This window comes from Geotrypetes seraphini, chromosome 11 (genome assembly GCF_902459505.1).
Source record: "Geotrypetes seraphini chromosome 11, aGeoSer1.1, whole genome shotgun sequence".
Taxonomy (NCBI): Eukaryota; Metazoa; Chordata; class Amphibia; order Gymnophiona; family Dermophiidae; genus Geotrypetes; species Geotrypetes seraphini.
Window position 1 is genome coordinate 37,329,362 of NC_047094.1, and position 22,142 is coordinate 37,351,503.

Sequence of the window (22,142 nt, forward strand, 5' to 3'; positions counted from 1 at the left end):
GACTGGAGAATCCTCAAACATATCTGGCGGAAGGTGATAGAACTCAATCTTATGACCTTCCCAAATAAGATCTACAATCCATTGGTCTGAGGAAATTTGGTCCCATGCCCTCCAGAACACCGACAGCTGCCCTTCAATGTGCAGAAGGGAGGAGGAATGAAAAATGGATAGGGGGATGATCTGGTGGTATTGTACTTTGCCTAACAGGTGTGCACAAGGCAGAGTTTACAAATAAGCACAAGATTTGCATATGTTTATATCTACATGCTTACTTGAATTATTTAGACATGACTTTTAAGCTTGCTCAACAGCAGGTATAGGTGTCTGCACCTGCAAAATAGCTACAATTTCAGTCAATTATGCTAGTATTTTAAAGACATACAGGCACCTATATGTTGTCTTTATAAAGTAGCACCTAAATGCCTTTTTTTTGAAAGCAAGTACTCTTATGAAAGTTACCCAAGTATCACTATCTAGATATTTGGAGTTTTTCAGCTTTCCCTACCAAGTGACAACTCATTTCAAGAGTACTTTGTATTTTAATATGTACATATCATCCTTTTTATATGCTTTGCCCATATTCAGTACTAAACCCACTAACCACAGAACATACTTTCAAAAAAGGTGCATGCACGTCTTAATTTAATGCAAAAAGAACTAAGAGGCAATTTTCAAAACTTTGCAGCACTTGCAAAAGACCACAAGTACTTTACCTGCAAGACTGTACCAGCTTTCCAAAGTAGAGTATGTACATATTTTCCTTTTGAAAATTTCCTAGAGAAAAAAAAAATATAGTACCCACAGAGATTTGCAGCTACTTTTCCCATCAATTCTTCCCCCCTGCAAAACAAAGTGCATAGTTTTGAAAATGGTTGGTTCCCCTGAGCTGACCACACCTACTTTTCCAATGGGTAGATATACACCAGGGGTCTCAAAATCCTTCCTTGAGGGCCGCAATCCAGGCGGGTTTTCAGGATTTCCCCAATGAATATGTATGAGATCTATGTGCATGTACTGCTTTCAATGCATATTCATTGGGAAAATCCTGAAAACCCAACTGGATTTCAGCCCTCAAGGAGGGACTTTGAGATCCCTGATGTACACATATTGCTCATCCCATCTGTATCTTTATTTACATAAAGGGTGTATAATTTTCATACAGTTTGCTCCCTATGTTTTAGTAAAGTCAAAACATAAGTGCACCACAGAAAATTTACCTTCTCCAAACACATTTTTGTTGCTTCCGATTCCTCATGAGAATTGACTTGCTTTTCATCCCCCATTTTCTGATGCTTTCTCTTAGTATTTTCGTCATTTCCCGAATGTATCCTCTTTCGTTGAAGAGCACCTTAGAAAAAGGAAAAAAAAAAATTCTGTACCTTAGAACTACTACAAACAGCTGGTATTTTCTGCATGCTTAGTAAAGGAATAATTTTAACAAATTGGCTATAAGGTTAGCTATCTCCAAAATCTAACATCAGTAATAATTTTAGCATACTTTACTGTATCAAAATGAGTGACCTAAGCATGTATAATCAAATCCTCTACAAATAAACCCTCTTGCTAGAATCATGCAGTCATGCCTGCTGTTAAAATAAATATGCTGCAAAGATGAGAAATACTGTGATGCCAAAGATTCCTCTATGCCAATGTTCAATGCAAAGCCTGGGAACTAATAGCGCCCTCCAAAGACTTCTGGGGCAGCCTGCATTGTCTTTTTTCCTGCTACTCCGTCTCTCTATCCAAATCAGGAAAGAAAGGGAAAAGTGAATGAGGGATTATGAAATTATGAATAATTTTTTTCTCTTTCATACCTGTATATATTTTTGATAAATAGTGGGGTTTTCTAGGGGCTGTGTGGGACAACTGCTTTTTAACATATTTATCAATAATCTAGAGATGGGAATAACTAGTGAGATAACTAAATTTGCTGATGACATGTGATGCACATGGAAAAGAAGAACCCGAATTATAGCTACATAATGCAGGGGTCCACATTAGGAGTCACTGACCAGGAAAAGGATCTAGTTATTGTTAAGGATATGTTGAAACTCTTAGCTCAATATATGGTGGCGGCTAAGAAAGCAAATAGAATGTTAGGAATTATCAGGAAAGGAACAGAAAACAAAGATGAAAATGTTAGAATGCCCTTGTATCACTCTATGGTATGGCCGCAGCTCAATTACTGGGTGCAATTCTATCATGTATCTCAAAAAAGATATACAGTGGTACCTTGGTTTACGAGCATAACCCGTTCTAGGAGCATGCTCGTAATCCAGAACGCTCGTTTATCAAAACAAAGTTCCCCATAGGCCTTAATGCAAACTCAGAAGATTTGTTCCACAACCAAAGTTTGCAATGGTGGCCCAGGGGTGAGTACCTGCCTGCGGATGCTGCAGCACTTTCAAAGTGGTGGCTTCCTTCCCTCGGGGTCCCCATGCGGCTACCCTCCTGCTTCGGCCAATGCCTCTGCCATCCGTCAGTGCCTCCCGGCTCCCGATCCAAGCCGGCCGGCATCCTGTGCAAGCATGCGCACGAGATCACCTCTCCTCTGTCAGCCGCTGCCCCGACAACATGCTCACCACGTACAAGCACGTAGAACGTCCTGCGTGCTTGTAAGTGGCGAGTGTGTTGTCGGGGCAGCGGCTGACAGAGGAGAGGAGAGGTGAGGTCGTGCGCATGCTCGCACAGGATGGCGGCCGGCAGAGGCATCAGCCGAAGCAGGAGGGCAGCCGCACGGGGACCCCAAGGGAAGGAAGCCACCACTTTGAAAGCGCTGCAGCACCCGCAGGCAGGTACTCACCCCTGGGCCACCATTGCTGAGTGCTCGTTTATTGGGGCAGTGCTCGGTTTGCGAGACAAAAGTTTGCTGAGTGTTTTGCTCGTCTTGCAAAACACTCGCAAACCAGGTTACTCGCAAACCGAGGTTCCACTGTAGAATCTGATTATCTGGGACTCAAGCAACTGGCACGCTCACCCAACTGACAAAAAAAAAAAAAAAAAGTGTCCTCCCTATAAGACCCTAAAGTAGCTGTGGCAGCGGTCCTGCTGAAACAACCCCTCCCCCTTACAGATTCTGAGGCAGCAGTCCTGACCCATCACTTCCTACGCAGCAGAGGAAAGGCCCTACCGGGGCTGGCCACGAGCAGCCTGTTTACAGAGCTGTCTCTGTTGACCGCCTGCCACTGGTGCTTTGGGTAAGGGAGTGAGGGAGAGGGGGTTGGCGAGTCAGGACTGCTTCAGGTAAGTGAGGGGATCCAAGAGGACAGATCAGTGCAGAGGGAGGTATAACAGAAATGTGTGTTGGGGGAGGGGGAAGGAAGGTCCAGCAGGGTGAGGACGGAAGGGAGAGAAGGTGATTCAGACCAGAAAGGAGAATGGGAAGGGAGAAACATATGCTGGACCTACAAGTGGGGGTGGGGGGATGAGGTGGGAAAGGAGACAAAAACTGTTTTATAGTAACTCTCCAGTAACCAGAAACTAGTTTTCCAGCATCTACCAATCCCCATGAGTGCCAGATAACAGAGTTATAGTAGCGGAATTAGAAAAGTACAGAGAAAGGCAATGAAAATGATAAAAGGGATGCGATGTCTTCCCTATGTATAGAGGCTAACGAGATTAGGGCTCTTCAGCTTGGAGAAGAGACAGCTCAGAAGTGATATGATAAAGGTCTATAAAATACAGAGTGAAGTGGAAAGAGTAGATGTGAATCGCTTGTTTACTCTTTCCAAAAATTCGTTGCTGGAGAATGTGGTGAAATCAGTTAGCTTAGCAAGGTTTAAAAAGGTTTGGATAATTTCCTAAAAGAAAAATCCACAGGCCATTATTAAGATGGCTTTGGGAAATCCACTGTTTATTCCTAGGAAAAGCAGCATAAAATCTGCTTTACTACTTGGGACCAGGTTTGGTACGTCCCAGTATGGCAATTCTTTTGTTCTTAACACCTACAATACTTCCTCTTCAAATTACAAGCATGCTAACATAAGCTTTTAATTATATTATCAAGCATATCATCTTACCTTGGCTATTACTGTAGCTTAATACTTCCAATAGCATTACAAAACTTTGATTCTCCCTGCCCTTATGAACTTAAGTAAAATAATCCATTGTTTACCACAGTTGGTTTATTTTTAGGGAAACATCTGAGCTTTCCTTTCCTTTTTGATACACTACCCTTACCATCTATTATAGGGAAAATGCTTGAATACCTGATTGTAAAAAACCGCTTAGATAACCTTGATAGGCGGTATATAAAATCCTAATAAACTTGAAACTTGATTATGAAATTCTTCCCATCAACAATTCAGTCTAGTACAAAAAATTTGTTTTTCTCAAAACTGCAACTAACACTTTTTTCCTTTTATTCTTCCTCCAGCTGGTAACTGCATAACAGCCCATCATAATTCTGGGACTTTTGTTAATATCATTATTTTATTTAATTCCATTATCTTTTAATAATAATTACAACTTTATTTTTGTATACCACAATTACAGTTTAGGATATCCCTAATGATCCTGTAAGAGATTTTCATGCCCCTACCTTTACTGTAAGCAAATCCAATACAGTGGTACCTTGGTTTACGAGCCTAATTCGTTCCAGAAGCATGTTCGTAATCCAAAGCACTCATATATCAAAGCAAATTTCCCCATAGACAATAAAGGAAACCCGGACAATTTGTTCCACAACAAAAAGGCTTTGCGATAAGGAACTGGGAGGAAGTGGCGAGGGGTGGCCCAAGGTTGGGTACCTGCCTGGATGATGCCCGAGTGACGCAGCCCCTTCAGCAGGGTGACTTTCTTCAGGTGGCTAGGCACTGGCAACCATCAGGGTCCCCACACAGCTACCTTTCCGATGATGCCCTTCCACTTCAGGGCAATGCCTCTGCCGTCCGCCAGCTCAGGCTCAGGTCCCACTGCCAAGCTCTCAGCTCCTGAAGTAAGCCAGCCGGTTCAGGTGTTTGAAGAGTGGGCAATTTGAGACGAGCGCTGTTCCAATAAACAATCATGTACGCATGCATTACGTATAAACACGCAAGTCGAGCGCAGCAGAGCACTCATTGATGTTGTGCGTGCTTACACATGACGTGCGTGTACATGCTCGATTATCAGAAGCCGCTCATTTTGTGAGTTAAGGTTTGCGGGAGTGTTTTGCTCATCTTGCAAACACTCAAACCACATTACTCGCAAACCGAGGTTTGACTGTACATGCATATTCATTAGGGTATGCTGAAAACCTGACCTGTTGACAACCCTTGAGAACTGAGACTGAAGACCAAGACTCTATGCTATTACTAGCAGCACTTTTAAAAAAAACACACAAAAAAAAACATTCCCATCATTTATACAGTGATATGTACAACTATTCAACTTGGCCTTGAAAATGGCAGAGGTTTCAAAGGATTGAAGAAAAGCAAATATAGCCCTGCAACAAAAAAAAAAAAAAAAAAAAAAGAAGGTAGGAGGCAGGCAGATACAAACTTGTTAGTTTGATTTCAGTAGTGGACAAAGCTATAGAAATATTATTATAGCAATAGGATAGCGCAGAACCTTGAAACAAATAGATTACAGAACAGGATTGCATAGCCTCATAAAAGGAGGATGCATTTTGAACACAAGTGACAAAACTAATGCATCACAAAGAGGTTGCTTACCTGGACTTGTTACACTAACCCACAGAGAAGCCTGGCAAGCAATATGGAAATTCCCCCATGCCATTCAACTTGTTTGCCAGGCTTTTCTATGGATCAGTGTCAGAATCCTTTCAGGAGGCAACTTCTGAACTAGGTACAAAGTGACCATGTATGCAATTTTCAAATTTTAAACCATCCATGTACTTTGTTTGAAAACTGCCAGTTACAACAATTTTATGCCTGCTCTTCTGAATAAAATTTCTGTTCAAAACACTCATATTTTCAAATAATTACACATTTTCAAATCCCATCCAAAATAGACACTTTACAATGCCTCCTTTCAACCTGATAAAAGTTGCATAATATGGAACCATGCATAAACTTATAGATGCAACAAGGAAGGACAATTTTCAGACAACCAACTTATTCAAATAAATGGCTTTATAAATTGCCCTCCCTAAATGCACCTGTAGATAGAAAGAAAACCAGGGAATATGGTTAAACATTCAAATAAACGCTTTAGAAGATTCCCATAAGTTACAAAAATGAGAATTTACTTTAAAAAATTTCAAAGAACAAAGGATTTATGATATGATGTTAAAGGGAGGATGACATAAGAAAAATGAGAAAACACTTTTACTACCAGTAGAGTGAAAATCATTAGTGATTACAGAACCAGTAGAGAGATGGAAAAATTTGGCCTTACTTGCTAATTTTCTTTCCTTGAGTCCAACCAAACTAGTTCAGAGTGTATGGGATGTAGGAAAGAAATCCTGTCACTAAAACCTCAAAAGCCACTGTAAAATACAGCAAAGAAATGCAAAGACTACCACGTAATGAAACTAAAAATGTCTCCTGGAAGACAGCAACTTAGCCCAAGAAGCCCCATTCCCACGGTTAAATGATTACCGAGACCATAGAAAACTACTCAGCCTTTGCAAAAATAGGCCAAAGTGATTGTTTTCTTCAGCTGTCAAGAAATAGTCGCTTTTGTGACTTCCTCTTTCTTGGTTACACCAAATAATACACAATCAAATTTATGAAGTCATTAGTAACTTCTACATAATGCCATGAAACCCTTTGAACATCTGAACACCTGACGTCTTTAGCTCTGCCCTCTTCATTGCAAAAAGGAGACCAATGTGACCACCTAATTCATAAGAAAAATGGGCACTACCCAGGAAGGAAATAGGGAATGGTTGCAAAAACAAAAAAACACTCACTTCTATGAAATGCAAGAAAGGAGATCAACAGGACAAGGCCTTTAATTCTGAAATTCTTCTAGATTAGCAAATCACTAGTAAAAAAACACTAGCTTCAAGGTAAGATTCTTCAAAACTCAAAAAGGTAGATCTGTCAGGATGTAACAGACACACAAATGTGTTACCCCTTTAAGAAAGCACCAACACAGAGTCCCATTTACAGATGATTCTTTCAAAAATTCCCAGTAAAAGCCCAGTGTTGCCGCTTGTATCTTCTGGAAGATTAAGGCTACACCTCTCTTCATACTAGTGTGGGTCAGTTTTGGAGATGTCATAAAAGCTAGTGAAAACAAATGGTACAATTTCATATGGAATAAACCCAACAATTAGCTTAAAATTTTGTGTAATATATTTATCTACCTGCCTGGAATTTCTAGGAAATTATGCAAAACTACACAAATTACCAAAATATATTTAAGTGTTCTGATAACATGCAGTGCAAACACATAAAAGCTATTAATGCCTTTAGTGCCTCAATTATCAAATTATTTACCCATATTGACACTTATAAATTAGTTTCATTTTCATTCATAGGTTTTCAAATATAGCATCATCATATTGAGATTACTGAAAATGTCCAAAAGAAAAACAAGCTTGCCAAGTTTTAACTCATTTACATCACTTGGTGGATTAGGCAGAGAACTATCTGTAACTGAACTACCAAAGGTATCTTATTAGATATAGGTTGTATTTGAAACGTAGAAACATGATGGTAGATAAAGGCCAAATAGCCCATCTAGTCTGTCCATCCGCAATAGCCATTATCTCTTTCTCTCTCAGAGATCCCACGTGCCTATCCCAAGCCCACCACCTCTTCTGGGAGACTGTTCCATGCATCTACCACCTTTTCTGTAAAAAAAAAAAAAAAGTACAGTAAAACCTTGGATTGCAAGTAACTTGGTTTGCAAGTGTTTTGCAAGACAAACAAAACATTTTACTAAATTTTGATATACAAGCAATGTCTTGCAATACAAGTACATACAGTATACACACATTACAACTGAGCCGATGATTTTCTCTCTCCGACACCTCAAGAGTGTAGTGACTGTTCTAAACAAGCCAAGTCTTGCAATATGAGTACATACAGTATACACGCATCGCATCATCACAACTGAGCCAATGGTTCTTCACTCTCTGACGCTGCAGGAGTGTAGTGACTGTTCTAAATGAGCGAGGTCTTGCAATACAAGTACGCATAGTATTTTGTATTAAAGTTTTTGGGTTGTGGAACGAATCGTCCCGAGTTCCCATTATTTCTATGGGGAAATTTGCTTTGATATACAAGTGCTTTGGATTACAAGCACGCTTCTGGAACGAATTATGCTCGTAAACCAAGGCTCTACTGTATTTCCTTAGATTACTCTGAAGCCTATCACCTCTTAACTTCATCCTATGCCCTTTCATTGCAGAGTTTCCTTTCAAATGAAAGACTCAAATCAAGTGCATTTACATTGCATAGGTATTTAAATGTCTCTATCATATCTCCCCTCTCCTGCCTTTCCTCCAAAGTATACAGATTGAGTCTTTAAGTCTGTCCCCGTATGCCTTATGATGAAGGCCACATACCATTTTAGTAGCCTTCCGCTGGACCGACTGGATAATACAATGCAACCTTCCGCCCAATGTGTGGCGGCGGCCAAAAAATGCAAACAGGATGCTAGGAATCATTTTTTAAAAAGGGATGGTTAACAAGACTAAGAATGTTATACTGCTCTGTATCGCTCCATGATGTGGCCTCATCTGGAGTATTGCATTCAATTCTGGTCTCCTTATCTCAAGAAGGATATAGAGGCGCTAGAAAAAGTTCAAAGAAGAGCAATCAAGATGATATAGGGAACGGAACTCCTCTCATATGAGGAAGGACTAAAAAGGATAAGGTTCTTCAGCTTGGAAAAGAGACAGCTGAGGGGAGATATGATTGAATTCTACAAAATCTTGAGTTGAGTAGAACGGGTACAAATGAATCAATTTTTCACTCCGTCAAAAATTAAAGACTAGGGGACACTCGAAGTTACAGGGAAATACTTTTAAAACCAATAGGATGAAATTTTTTTCACTCAGAGAATAGTTAAGCTCTGGAACGCATTGCCAGAGGTTGTGGTAAGAGCTGATAGCTTAGCTGGTTTTAAGAAAGGTTTGGACAATTTCCTGGAGGAAAAGTCCATAGTCTGTTATTAAGAAAGACATGGGGGAAGTCACTGCTTGCCCTGGATCAGTAGCATAGAATGTTGCTACTCCTTGGATTTTGGCCAGGTACTAGTGACCTGTATTGGCCACAATGAGAAAAGGTTACTGGGCTTGATGGACAATTAGTCTGACCTAATAAGGCTATTCTTATGCTCGAGGAAACAAAGTAGTAGATTTAAAACAAACCAGAGAAAATTTTTCATCACACAAAGTGTAATTAAACTCTGGAATTCATTGCTGGAATCAGTTATTTAAGCGCAGTTTTAAAAAAAAGCTTGGATAAATTCCTAAAAGAGAAGTCTATAAGCCATTATTGAGATGACTTGGGGGAAATCCACTGATTATTCCTAGGACAAGCAGAATAAACCTGTTTTACTAGTTGGGATTTACCTAGGTATTTGGGTCCTGGGTTGGCCACTGTTGAAAACAGGATACTGGGCTTCATGCATCATTGGTCTGTCCCAGTATGACAATTCTTATGTTCTTATGAAGAGGACTCGTGTGAGAATCATGAAAAAAATTGGATGTACATTTTGAGGTAGAAATGCAGCAGAATGGCATAGTTGCCTTGTCTTTGATGGTCACTGTGATGATACCAAAGTCATGTTAAAGGCAGAAGAGAATGGCAAAATGTATCCAGAAATGGTGAATGAGGAACTTTACAGTTTGTAAGGAGGCAGATCTGTAGCATTTTGTTACTGGAAAAGCAACTAAAGAGAAGACTCACGCAGAAATAATTGCTGATAATTTGGTTGCATGGCCGAGAGTAAGAAGGAGTAGACAAAAACTCTTCAAGCAATTAAAGGTGATCCTTGTAAACACTGGTTAGGAGGGAGGAGCAATGCTTTAGGTTGGAAGAGAAGTTACAAAGAAGCCGGTGAAGGAGGCAGTAGTCACCGGAGCTGCGAGCACTGTGAGATTAGAGGAGATATTTTAACTACTTACAAGCAGGGAAGGCTAATCAGAGATCGCAGGCAGCGTGGGGTAGGCGAGAGGTAGCTCAGCCCACCCCCCAGCGCGCCACCAACAGCGCGACTCGGCTCCCCTCTTAAAATGAAGAGCCATGGAGAAAAGACCAGCCGGTGAAGGAGGCAGTAGTCACCAAAGCTGCGAGCACTGTGAGATTAGAGGAGATATTTTAACTACTTACAAGCAGGGAAGGCTAATCAGAGATCGCAGGCAGCGTGGGGTAGGCGAGAGGTAGCTCCGCCCACCCCCAGCGCGTCACCAACAGCGCAACTCGGCTCCCCCCTTAAAAGGGGGGGGCCAATGGCATGCAGCCGTTCGGCGCACGGTGAAGGCGAGCGGCAAAGGCGCTCGCCTTAGCGAGAGCGCCTTTGCGAAGACGCCTTAAGAAAGAGCCAGGAAGCAAGGCCGACAAATTGATAATCCCAAAACGTAAGTTGAAATCTGTTCATACGCACCCAGACATTGGTTCAAAAGGAGGACAACTAACAGGTAGGAGGACTCATACAACTTACCGATACAGAGGGTTCACACATAAAACACAGGCAGCTCGGAAGAGGAACAGGTTATGAGCACCCACGGAAGCCTGACGATGAGCTTTCCAGTCTTCTGCACCTGCTGCAATATGTATGACTACCTCCCCTTATGGACTACGTCATACATTTGCAGTCGGTGCAAGGAGCTGGAAAGCCTGAAACAGCAAGTCCGGTTGCTGGAGGGAACTGTGAAAGAATTACATTACATTACATTACAGATTTCTATTCCGCTTGTGCCTTGCGGTTCTAAGCGGATTACAAATTAAGAGACTGTATGATTTCTGGAATAATACAGTATATAGAATCAGGAAAGTATCAAGTTACAATTGATTAGTCTGGACGTTTCCAGGAAGCATTTAGAGCATATAGTAGATAGATAGTAGGTTGTTGAAGTGAGTTGTACAATGTTTAGGTATAGTTATGGTGGTGGTGTTCGTGTGTGTATTTTCTAGTGCTATGTAGAGGTTAAGATGAAGGAAAGTATTTTTTGAAGAGATGAGTTTTGATTTCTTTTCGGAATTCCTTTATGTCTATTGAATTGATCAGTAGATTGGAGATGGTTGTGTCAATTTTTGCTGCCTGTGTAGCTAAAAGGCTGTCATATATTTTCTTGCGTCTTATACCTTTGAGAGGAGGGTAAGCGAATAGTTTTTGAGTTCTCCTTATTCTGTGTGAGAGATTACGGTGTAGACTTTTGTTTAGGTAGCTGGGTGCTGTTCTGTGTGTTACTTTGTATAGTAGACAGTAGAATTTGAACTGGGATCTTGCTTTTATTGATAGCCAGTGTGATTCAAGGTAAGCGTTGGTGATGTGGTCAAATTTGCTGAGGGAGTAGATGAGTCTGAGGGCCGTGTTCTGAACAGTTTGTAATTGTTTTATCATGTAGTTTGGGCATGATAGGTATAGGCTGTTGCAGTAGTCTACTATGCTTAGTACTAGGGATTGTACTACTATCTTGTATTGATCTTTGATGAAGAATTTTCTTATTTTTCTTAGGTTACGCATTGTGAAAAATGCTCTTTGGATGATTTTGTGGATTTGGGACTGCATTGTGCAATTTCTGTCTAGTTGAATTCCTAGGATCTTGAGTGTGCTTTGCATTGGGTACTTGATTGTGTTTAATTCCAGTTCTGTGCATGATGGTTTTTTTTTCCTTCTCTAATAGTAGGAATTTAGTTTTTTCCGAGTTCAGTTTCAGTTTATGACTTGACATCCATTTTTCTACCGTTTCCATTATTATATTCAGGTGGTTTGTGGATAGGGGGTCTTGTATGTTGAAGGGGATGAGGATTGTTATATCATCCGCATAGCTAAATGATATTGTGTTTAGGGCATCTAGGGTGTTGCCGAGGGATGCTATGAAGAGGTTGAATAATATAGGAGATAATGGTGATCCTTGTGGTACTCCGCATGGGTTTGACCATGGGTCGGATAGATGCTCTTTTGACTTGACTCTGTATGTTCGTGTTTTGAGGAAGCCTTGGAACCAGTTGTAAACATTACCCGAGATTCCAATTGCATCTAATGAATTAGAAGAACTTCTCATCATTAAAGAGGAAAAGAGCACGCAGGAGAGGTTGCTTGTGGAAATCAGCACCAGTGAAGTGATTGAGGAATTGGAGAGATTTATCGAAGATGCCCACCAACAGCTTGTGGAGATCCCAAGGCTTGAGATCAGCACCTGATCAACCCAGGAGGATGGAATAATCAATATGGAAAGAGGCACCAATCCAATTGACAGGAAGGTAGAAACGGAGGATGAAGATGTCCACACACTCAGCGGAGATGATTGTCCATCTGGGGTTGCACCACAGAAGAAGGAAGACAGGACTTATGCCATGGATACAGACTTAAGACCCCCGAGGAGCCTCCAATTAAAGAAGATAGGGATCATAGTTGGGAGATTCAATCATAAGAAATGTGGACAGCCACACTGCAGGAGGAAGAGAGGATAGACTGGTCACCTGCCTGCCTGGAGCAAGAATAAAGGACGTGGCCAGCAGGATCACCAGGATCATAGACGGCGCAGGAGGTGAGGACACTGTTGTGCTTATCCACGTGGGAATCAACGATGTCAGCGGACGGAAATACAACAGGGAGGAAATGAAGGACCAACTACACGCACTCGGTAGAAAATTGAAGGTCAGGGAGGTGAAAGTGGCTTTCTCGGAGATCCTCCCGGTATCAAGAGCAGATATAATGAGACAGGATGAACTGAGAGCAGTCAACGCCTGGATGAGGCGATGGTGCGAAGAAGAGGGTTTTGACTTTGTGCGAAACTGAACATTCTGGGGAAGAAGCAGGTACTATAGAAAGGACAGCCTACACCTCACCAAACAGGGAGCAAGAGTCTTGGCTGAAAACATGAAGAAGACCATTGAGAAGGCTTTAAACTAAAGAGCAGGGGAGAGCTGACAGTCGACAACCAGTCGATGGCCCGGACATCAGGAAATCCTGAGGAGGAAACTACAAGCAACCGCACAGATATATGGGAAGAACACGATGAAACTACAAGAGGAAATGAACAAGATCAAATGGATACAAAAAATGATGAGGACTACCAAATCCAGGAAATTAGCACAAAGAGAACTTAAATGTATGTACATGAATGCCAGAAGCTTAGGAAACAAAATGGGAGAACTGGAAGAACTAGCAAAAAGAAAAAAACTGGATATCATAGGAATAACGGAAACATGGTGGAATGTAGAAAATGAATGGACACGGCTTTGCAAGGATACAAACTATACAGAAGAGATAGAATTGGGCAAAAAGGGGGAGGTATTGCACTGTATGTCCATGAAGAAATAGAGTCTATTAAAGATGGGGGGACAGAAGGAAAAGAAAAATTAGAGTCCCTCTGGATAAAGATTCCTAGACAAAAAGAGGCAGACATAAAAATTGGTCTCTATTATCGACCACCGGGACAGATTGAGGAAACAGACAAAGAAATGATGGAAGAAATTAGCCGTGGATGTAAATCAGGAAATGTAACGATCATGGGGGACTTCAACTTTCCAGGGATAAACTGGGAACGTCAAACTGCGGCAGGGAGATAAAATTCCTGGAAATGATTGGAGATTGCTTCCTTGAACAAATGGTGGGAGAACCAACAAGAGGAACCGCAATCCTGGACTTGGTCATAAATGGCATAACTGGAAGGACAGCCGATGTAGAAGTTAGGGCTTCGCTGGGGACAAGTGATCACAATACGATCAATTTTACCATTGGCATCGGAAAGGGGAAACCAATCAAGACTCAAGCAACAACCTTTAACTTCAAAAAAGGTAATTATGACAGCATGAGAACCATGGTTAGTAAACGGCTCAAGAAGGGGAAAGCAGAAATTCAAACGGTTGATCAAGTATGGTCCCTACTGAAAAACACCATCACGGAAGCACAAAATCTTTATATACCACAGATATCCAAAGCAAGGCGAAAAAAGATCAAAGGAGAACCAGCTTGGTTATCTATAGAGGTGAAGGATGCAGTTAGGGAAAAGAGGAACTCGTTTAAAAAATGGAAACGGGAAAACACAACAGAGGCCTGGAACTGTCACAAAATTGACCAGAAAAAGTGTCACAAAGCAGTAAGAGACGCCAAAAAAGTCTATGAGGAAAAGATAGCGCAGGAAGCCAAAAATTTCAAGCCCTTTTTTAGATATATAAAAGGAAAAAAACCAGCAAGAGAGGCAGTGGGCTCTCTCGATGACCAAGAAAGAAAAGGGTGCATTAAAGAAGATAAACAGATTGCTGATAGGTTAAATTTGTTCTTTGCCTCTGTCTTCACAATTGAGGACACTACAACAATGCCAGAAACAGGGAGGATATTCAACGGGGACATAGAGGAAAGTCTCGCAACAGTAAATGTGGAGTTGGATATGATATACTTTCAGATTGACAAACTAAAAAGTGACAAATCCCCTGGACCGGATGGAATTCACCCAAGAGAATTAAAGGAGCTTAAGGTAGAAATTGGAGAACTATTACAAACCTTAGCCAACATGTCAATTAGAACCGGGCAAATACCAGATGACTGGAAGATAGCAAATGTCATCCCAATTTTCAAAAAAGGATCAAGAGGAGAACCAGGTAACTACAGACCTGTGAGTCTCACATCAGTTCCTGGGAAGATGGTTGAAGCACTAATTAAAGATACCATTGTGAAACACCTGGAAAATCACAACCTAATAAGAGCTAGTCAACACGGCTTCAGGAAAGGGAAATCATGTTTGACAAATTTACTTCAGTTCTTTGAGAAGGTGAATAAACAAATTGACAATGGAGATCCAGTGGACATAATTTACTTGGACTTTCAGAAAGCGTTTGACAAGGTCCCGCACACAAGGCTTATGAGGAAACTACTAAGTCATGGAATAGGAGGTGACGTACACATATGGATCGGCAATTGGCTTGACAATAGAATGCAGAGGGGGAGCATAAATGGGAAATTCTCGGACTGGGAGAAAGTGACTAGCGGCGTGCCTCAGGGTTCAGTTCTTGGGCCCATCTTGTTCAATGTTTTTATAAATGACATGGAAGAGCAAACAACAAGCAATATAATCAAGTTTGCAGATGATACAAAACTATGTCGGGCGGTTGGCTCTCAAAGGGACTGCGAGGATCTTCAGAGGGATCTGAACCAGCTGGAGAAGTGGGCGAAAAAATGGCAGATGAACTTTAACATAGACAAATGCAAGGTGATGCATTTGGGTAAGAAAAACAAGGAACATGAATATAGGATATTGGGTGTGACATTAGGAAAATGCGAACAAGAAAGGGACTTGGGGGTACTGATAGACAAGACCCTAAAGCCATCGGCTCAATGCGCGGCGGCAGCTAAGAAAGCAAACAGGATTTTGGTCTCCATACCTCAAGAAAGATATAACCCTACTGGAGAGGGTGCAGAGGCGAGCCACGAAACTAGTCAAAGGTATGGAGAATTTGAGCTACAAAGAACGCCTCGGAAAACTGGGACTGTTCACTCTCAAAAAGAGAAGACTGCGAGGGGATATGATTGAAACTTTTAAAATATTAAAAGGATTTGACAAAATAGGCCAGGAAGCAGAACTACTGACTTTTTCAGATGTGACACGGACAAGAGGTCATAGCCTGAAACTGAGTGGCAGCAGGTTCAGGACAAATGTCAGGAAGTTCTGTTTCGCACAGAGAGTGGTGGACGCTTGGAATGCTCTTCCGGAGGAGGTTGTGACAGAGACTACTGTTTTGGGTTTTAAGCGCATGTTGGATGCACACCTCCGTGCAAATCATATCGAGGGATACGGGAAATCCGAGTCTCCAATAGGGAGCACCTAACTGGGCCTCCGCGTGTGCAGGTCGCCGGACTAGATGGACCAAGGTCTGATCCGGTGAAGGCGTTTCTTATGTTGTATGAAGGGGTGTTGAAATGTTCTCAGCCTAACCAAGAAGGGAATGACGTGGAGCCATGAAACTTACAAGTAATTCTACATATTCACCCCCAAGCTCAACATACTTGGTACATCATGTCTGACATTTCTGTAACCCTTCCAAAATATACTCTGATGTCTGGTCACTAACACTGCTGTAATCACCTCTGAATTACTTGAAAACTGTCACCCTTTCAAACTCTTAAGGATTTGGAAACAGAAAATAATCAGATGGAGCAAAATCTGGCGAGTCTAAGCACTGAAACCCCAACTGCGTCAAAACATTCATAATTTTGCCAGCCCCGTGAGCAAGTGCATTGTCTTGCAAAAAGAGAACTCCTTTCCGCATCTTCCCTTTCAATGCCTCCTTTAAATTGGCACAGCAAGGTACAGTAATATTCTGTATTAACTGTTTGGAAGATAGTCATTATAACACCTTCACTGTGGCCATGACTTTTCCTGCTGACGTTTTGGCCTTGGAATTTCCTTAGCCTTGGAGAAACCGAGTGCTGCCATTGCATGGACTGTTTTGTCTTAGAATCATAGTGGTGTAACCATGTTTCATCAACAGTAACTAGTCGTTCTAAGAAGTTGGCACCAGCTCATTGAAAATGCTGCAAAATCAACTTAGACGTGTCCACTCAACATTGTTTCTCATTAGCTTTCAAACATTTGGGCACACACTTGGCCGACAGCTTCTGCATACCCAGCTGCTGATGGATTATACGCCCATATTCCCTAGATATCTGTAGTGTCTCAGCAATTGTTTCAGCCGATAATTCGCTGATCTGCCAAAATCGGATCATTGACATGGTCAACACCATTTGAAGCCTCCTAGACCTTGTTGCATCTTCAATCTTGAAATCTCCAAGCTGAAAGTTTGCACACTACTTCTTCACGGTGGAGTATGATGGGCATCATACATTCATGGACTTCCTTTGGAGTTTTCTTCTGCAGGAAAAGGAACTTCACGTTGGCTTGGAGTTCCACACTTGAAAATTCCACACTTTTCGTTTACATGGTTCAATCAATGATCTGAAACAATGTCAAAACATAACATTACGATTCCGCAAATTGGCATTTTCCAAAATAAAAAATACAACATTCTTTTCAGCTACAGTGAGTGGCAATGGTAGGCTGGGAACTTTTCAGCACCCCCTCACATGGACTGTCTGTAGCCTGCACAGAGCAAACTACCATTAAGGCATTTGGCAATTGCTTTAGATGGCAAGACATTAAGCAATAAGATGGGCATGTCCCATCACCCATGCATTCTGGACTCATATGGTTAGGACAAAAAAGAAATGCAGCATTGGAAATTGCCCAAACTCCACTCCCTTAAGAGTAGAAAACAGAGTAAAGCGATGAGAAAACAAGATGCAGATAACTTAAGTATGATATAGCAAGAAAACAACCCATAAGGTAGCCATGCTGGAAACAGAACCAGTTTAGTATTTATTATTGTAAATCACAATTTGGTGGGAGGTCAGAGTTACAGGAGCCTGTATTTACTAACCCTAGAAGAAGTCTCCACAGGGCCTCCATGCCCTCAAGGCCAACAATTCACCAATCCAGGAGTCGGAGTCCTGGCACCAGGCTTCCCTTAGTCTCAATTAGGAAGAAGGTCTGCAGATCCACCCCTAAAAGACTATTGGGAAAAAACACCACCAAAAACTAGCTAGGCCAAGAATTACCCTGCTGCACATCCAAAATGCAACTAAGTGCTGGAAGAATAGAGTACTGGCAAATTCCAGGGGTTCACCATTTCATATAACTCAGGGGTCTCAAAGTCCCTCCTTGAGGGCCGCAATCCAGTCGGGTTTTCAGGATTTCCCCAATGAATATGCATGAGATCTATGTGCATGCACTACTTTCAATGCATATTCATTGGGAAAATCCTGAAAACCCAACTGGATTGCGGCCCTCAAGGAGGGACTTTGAGATCTCTGATATAACTGGTAATATCACTAAAATTCAGAGTTCTCTGCCCCAGTTTGTGGTTAAAAAAACCAAACAAACCTATTTAACAAAAGCACACATGACATTCATTCTTATTAAGTATCACCTGTTAACAGATTTGATTCTCATGTTTGTAAATTACAATGCACAGTAGCATTAAATAAATGCTTAAGTCCCACTAGCTGAAAATCAGTTTCAGTCAGTCCCTTTGTATTTTTAATAGGGTGGATAACTCAAGACAACTAGTTTTTCAGACCTATTGAAAGTTACAAATAGTATACATACCAATATTACATTCAGTTGATAAGTCTTGAGGAGAAACTTCTTCACTATGAAGGGTTCTTGTGACTGAATTAACTGAAGTGTCCATGTGCTTTATATCATATTTGTCTGTCACTGCATCACTAGTTAATTGTGCAGGTCTGCTGTTTTCTACCATGGTAAACTTTTCCAAAATAGGAATGGTTAGATCTTCATTTTCTGTATTTGGATCTAACCTTGGAGTCACTTTTTCTAAAACAGGAATCATTCTGTCTATTGCTTCATCTTCACAGTTGTGAGCAGCAGCAAGTTCAGAGTTTTTGTTTGCAAACACAGGTAGAAATGTATTTTGCTGTGGAGGGTGTTCAGACACAAATAGTTCTGTTTTATTTACAGATGTATTAACCACAATATTCTGTGGTAAAGGATCTTTGAAGGATATTGAGCTAGCAGAATTTTCCTTTATCTGTGTTGACTTTTCTTTCAAAGGATCCTGTGCTTTACACTGGTGATCAAAGCAAATTCTCTCTTTATTTAAACAGCAGCCATTGTCTCCAGAATCAATAGCTACTACTTTTAATACATTAAGATTATTAGAGCAGACTTCCTTCTCTTTAGAAGGGAGTGACATGTTGCTCAATTCAGACACTGAATTTTCTTGTGCAGAATAATTGTTCTTGCAAATTATATCAACAGATTTCTTAAACTGAACAGACTCAGCATCATCATATGTTTCTTTCAAAGTCTTTTCTTTTTCCCATCTCTCCTTTATTTTATTCAGCGTTTCTACTTGTTGCCGACAACTTTGATTCATAGTCTTTCTTGCTCGTAATATCTTTTTAGCAGTGCCTCTAGAGATCTCCATCTTTCAGGTCCTAAATAAAAAAAAAATGTATTTTAGCATGAAAACAATAGCAAATATGCTCCTAGTGTACACATAAAACTAAAATGGATTACAAAATTTCAATTGTATAAAATATTTCTAGTCACATTCACCTTTGTGTCTCTAAAGTCAATTTTTCCATGCATCTCAAGAAAAGTTACTTGATAGAGGAACCCCTCCCAACACACACAACATTTCAGAAACTCTGCTACCTCTTACCCCATGTGTCCAAACCTCTAAATCACATCAAATATTGTGCATACACTCACTGTACAATAGTATGCACAAACTCAACAACAGTGAAGACAGACTTCTTTACATTTAGGAAGTTAAGAGTCACAAGATAATATACCCCATTTTCTTGTTCTTGATCAAATTATTCCTGTCTGGTACAGCACAGCCCACTTACACCTGAAATGACATTATATTGATCCAGTAAATTCCTATCACTGTCAGACTAACAAATTAATCTTTGAAATTTGCCATCAACATACCTGGCATTTCAGATGTGACCTGTTATAGACATCTTATTTGATCACATTTATTATTCATAAGCTTTTGATTTTAAGCTATCAATTATACTCAAGTAAAAAACGAAATGCTGGATCAGTCTACACTTACAGCATGACACAAAGAGAATGCCATTCCTCTGTTGCCTCTACTTGACCCCATGCTTCCTTTTCCATTCTCTCTCTAGCTTCTCTACTTGACCCTTTATTCAAACCCCTTTATCACTGTTACCCTCAAACCCTACGATTCCTTCTGCTACAGCGGCAGACTTGTGTGGGGGCTGAGACTATGCAAGTGTAGGCTCTTTCACACCAGACAGAAGTCTATATAGTGCAGAACAACAAAAAGATCAGAAAGCAGGTGAGATGAAAGAACACACAACCAGAGTCTGGCTACATCCATCCCCAATGCTGTCACTCATCCAGTTTTGTTTTGGGGGTTTTTTCCCCAGAAAGTTGGGGTATTCTGTTGATGGATTTAGATAACACTTATTAGGAGAACTAGAATCTCAGCAGAAATGTCCCCAGATAGATGTAGGACCAAGGTGGAAATGGGATATTCTTAACAGGAAGCATCTTAAAAAGGTAGGTGTACCAAATTAATGACTCAAAATATATTTCATGTCAAACAATTATGTTTATGTAACATACCTGCAGTTATGTTGAACTTCACAAGTGCATGGTAAATTAACAAGGTTTGTAAAAATGTAGTAGAGCCGGAAAACAGGTAGACTAAATGCCTTTACAGTATATGACTACATGACTCAGTTTACTTTACATGACTCAATCTGTTTACTTTACACACAAAAAAAGACTGAATCAAGGGAACTGAAAAAGTATGCTCTTATCTGATAAAATGTTCATTCCTTTAGTCACAGCAGATGAATCCAGAGAGCAAGCAGTAGTTTAAGTTCACCTACTCGCAGGCAGAGATAGAGAATACAAAGCTGAGCTCTGCCATATATGATGGTCTGCTCACTGATACTTCAGTATTTCTCTTAACAAAGCAGTAGGATGAATAGAACAGATTGAACGGCAGAGAACTCCCTCCTCACAACTGTAGACTCCACACTGAGGCCGGCCACATGGACAATCCCTAAGGAACAAAGGCAAAATTGAAATTAGTAAAGAGGGTGGGACTCTGGATTCATCTGCTTTTACTAAAGGAACGAAAATTATCAGGTAAGAACATAACTTTTCCTTCCTTGTCATCAGAAGCAGATGAATCCAGAGATGAGTGGGACCTATCAAAGCAGTCCTCAGTAGGGTGGGATATGTAACAGACCAAAGAAAGATAAGAGGTTCCCAGGTGGTCCTAGTATCTTTAACAGATGATGGACAGTTTGGCCATTGGTTTAGGTCTGACAATGGAAGCAAATGACTTTTCATGGTCAGATAATTTTTTAGTGGCTGCCTCAATGGACTCGTCAAAGAGGTCATTGCCTTGACAAGGGATGTTAGCCAGGCAGTCTTGAAGATTAGGGTCCATGTCAATGGTACGAAGCCAGGCAAGACAGATGCCTAGCCACAGAGCAAGCAACCACTCGGGCACATAACTCAAAGGCATCGTAAGATGATTGCTGGAGATGGAGACGCAACTGAGAAAAAGAAGCAATGACTTCTTGAAATTCAAAATGCATATGATTATCCATGTAAGTCATGAATTTCAGTAGTAGAGAAAGAAGAAATTCAAAATAAGTAATGAAATAAAAATTATAATTGAGGACTTTAAGAGGACATCATAGCATTCTGGCAGATGCGACGTCCAAATTTGTCCATAGTTTTCCCCTCCCTGCCAGGGGGGACTGTAGCATAGACCTTGGAAGGATGGGATCTTTTCAAGGAAGATTCAACTAGAAGGGATTGATGAGATAACTGTGAGCTGTCAAATCCCTTATGATGCACCGTTTTATACCTCGAGTCCAATTTTCCAGGTACTGCTGGTATAGAAAATGGAGTCTCCAGGCATCGAGTAAAAGTCTGGTCCAAAAGCTTGTGAAGTGGAAGTTTGAGACTTTCTGCCGGAGGCTGAGGGAGATGCATGACTTTTTGGAGCCAGTATCCAAATTAACATCCAAGTCTACAGCCATCTGTCGCAAGAAAGATGAAAAAGACAACTGGTTTGGTAATACCCTGTCTCGAGAAGGACTTGAGGACGTCAAGGCAGCATGTGTCGAAGAAGAAGCTTCGGTATGGAAAAAAGTCCCATAGGAACCAGGTGACTTGGTCGACGCAATCGAAGCCGGGATATCCTTGAGGTCCGGCATTGGAGATCTGGAACGAGGAGTTGGTGGTCTGGTCGAGGTCGGAGTAGAACGAGGTTTCGAGAAAGATGTAATATCCTGCGAGGAACGATGTCGTGAAGAATGCCTCGATGAAGGTCTCGAACGATGGTGAGAACTGTGTCTAGAACCAGACTTCGATGATCGAGGAGATTTTGCCTCGGAGACAGAAGCAGCCGATGCCAATGTATGAATAGGACTAGAGGCTGTAGATCGAAGCTCCAGAGACTTGGAGGAGGAACCTCGATGCACTCGCAAAGACT

At 41.1% G+C, this 22,142-nt stretch overlaps 1 protein-coding gene across 4 annotated transcripts in view; it reads right to left on the minus strand.

Moving 5' to 3' along the window:
• ATF7IP2 (activating transcription factor 7 interacting protein 2) overlaps positions 1–22,142 on the minus strand; it is a 94,876-nt gene that overhangs the window by 67,033 nt on the left and 5,701 nt on the right. For 2 of the 4 annotated variants that reach the window (XM_033963726.1, XM_033963729.1), the window contains exons 2-4: positions 19,441–19,499; positions 18,230–19,080; positions 1,218–1,348 (exon numbers count right to left, since the gene is read on the minus strand). In XM_033963726.1, coding sequence (XP_033819617.1) covers positions 1,218–1,348; positions 18,230–19,070 — 972 coding nt within the window. In that variant the 5' untranslated portion in view covers positions 19,071–19,080; positions 19,441–19,499. The remainder of the gene's footprint in view (positions 1–1,217; positions 1,349–18,229; positions 19,081–19,440; positions 19,500–22,142) is intronic. The other 2 variants (XM_033963728.1, XM_033963727.1) reach the window with 1 other exon arrangement.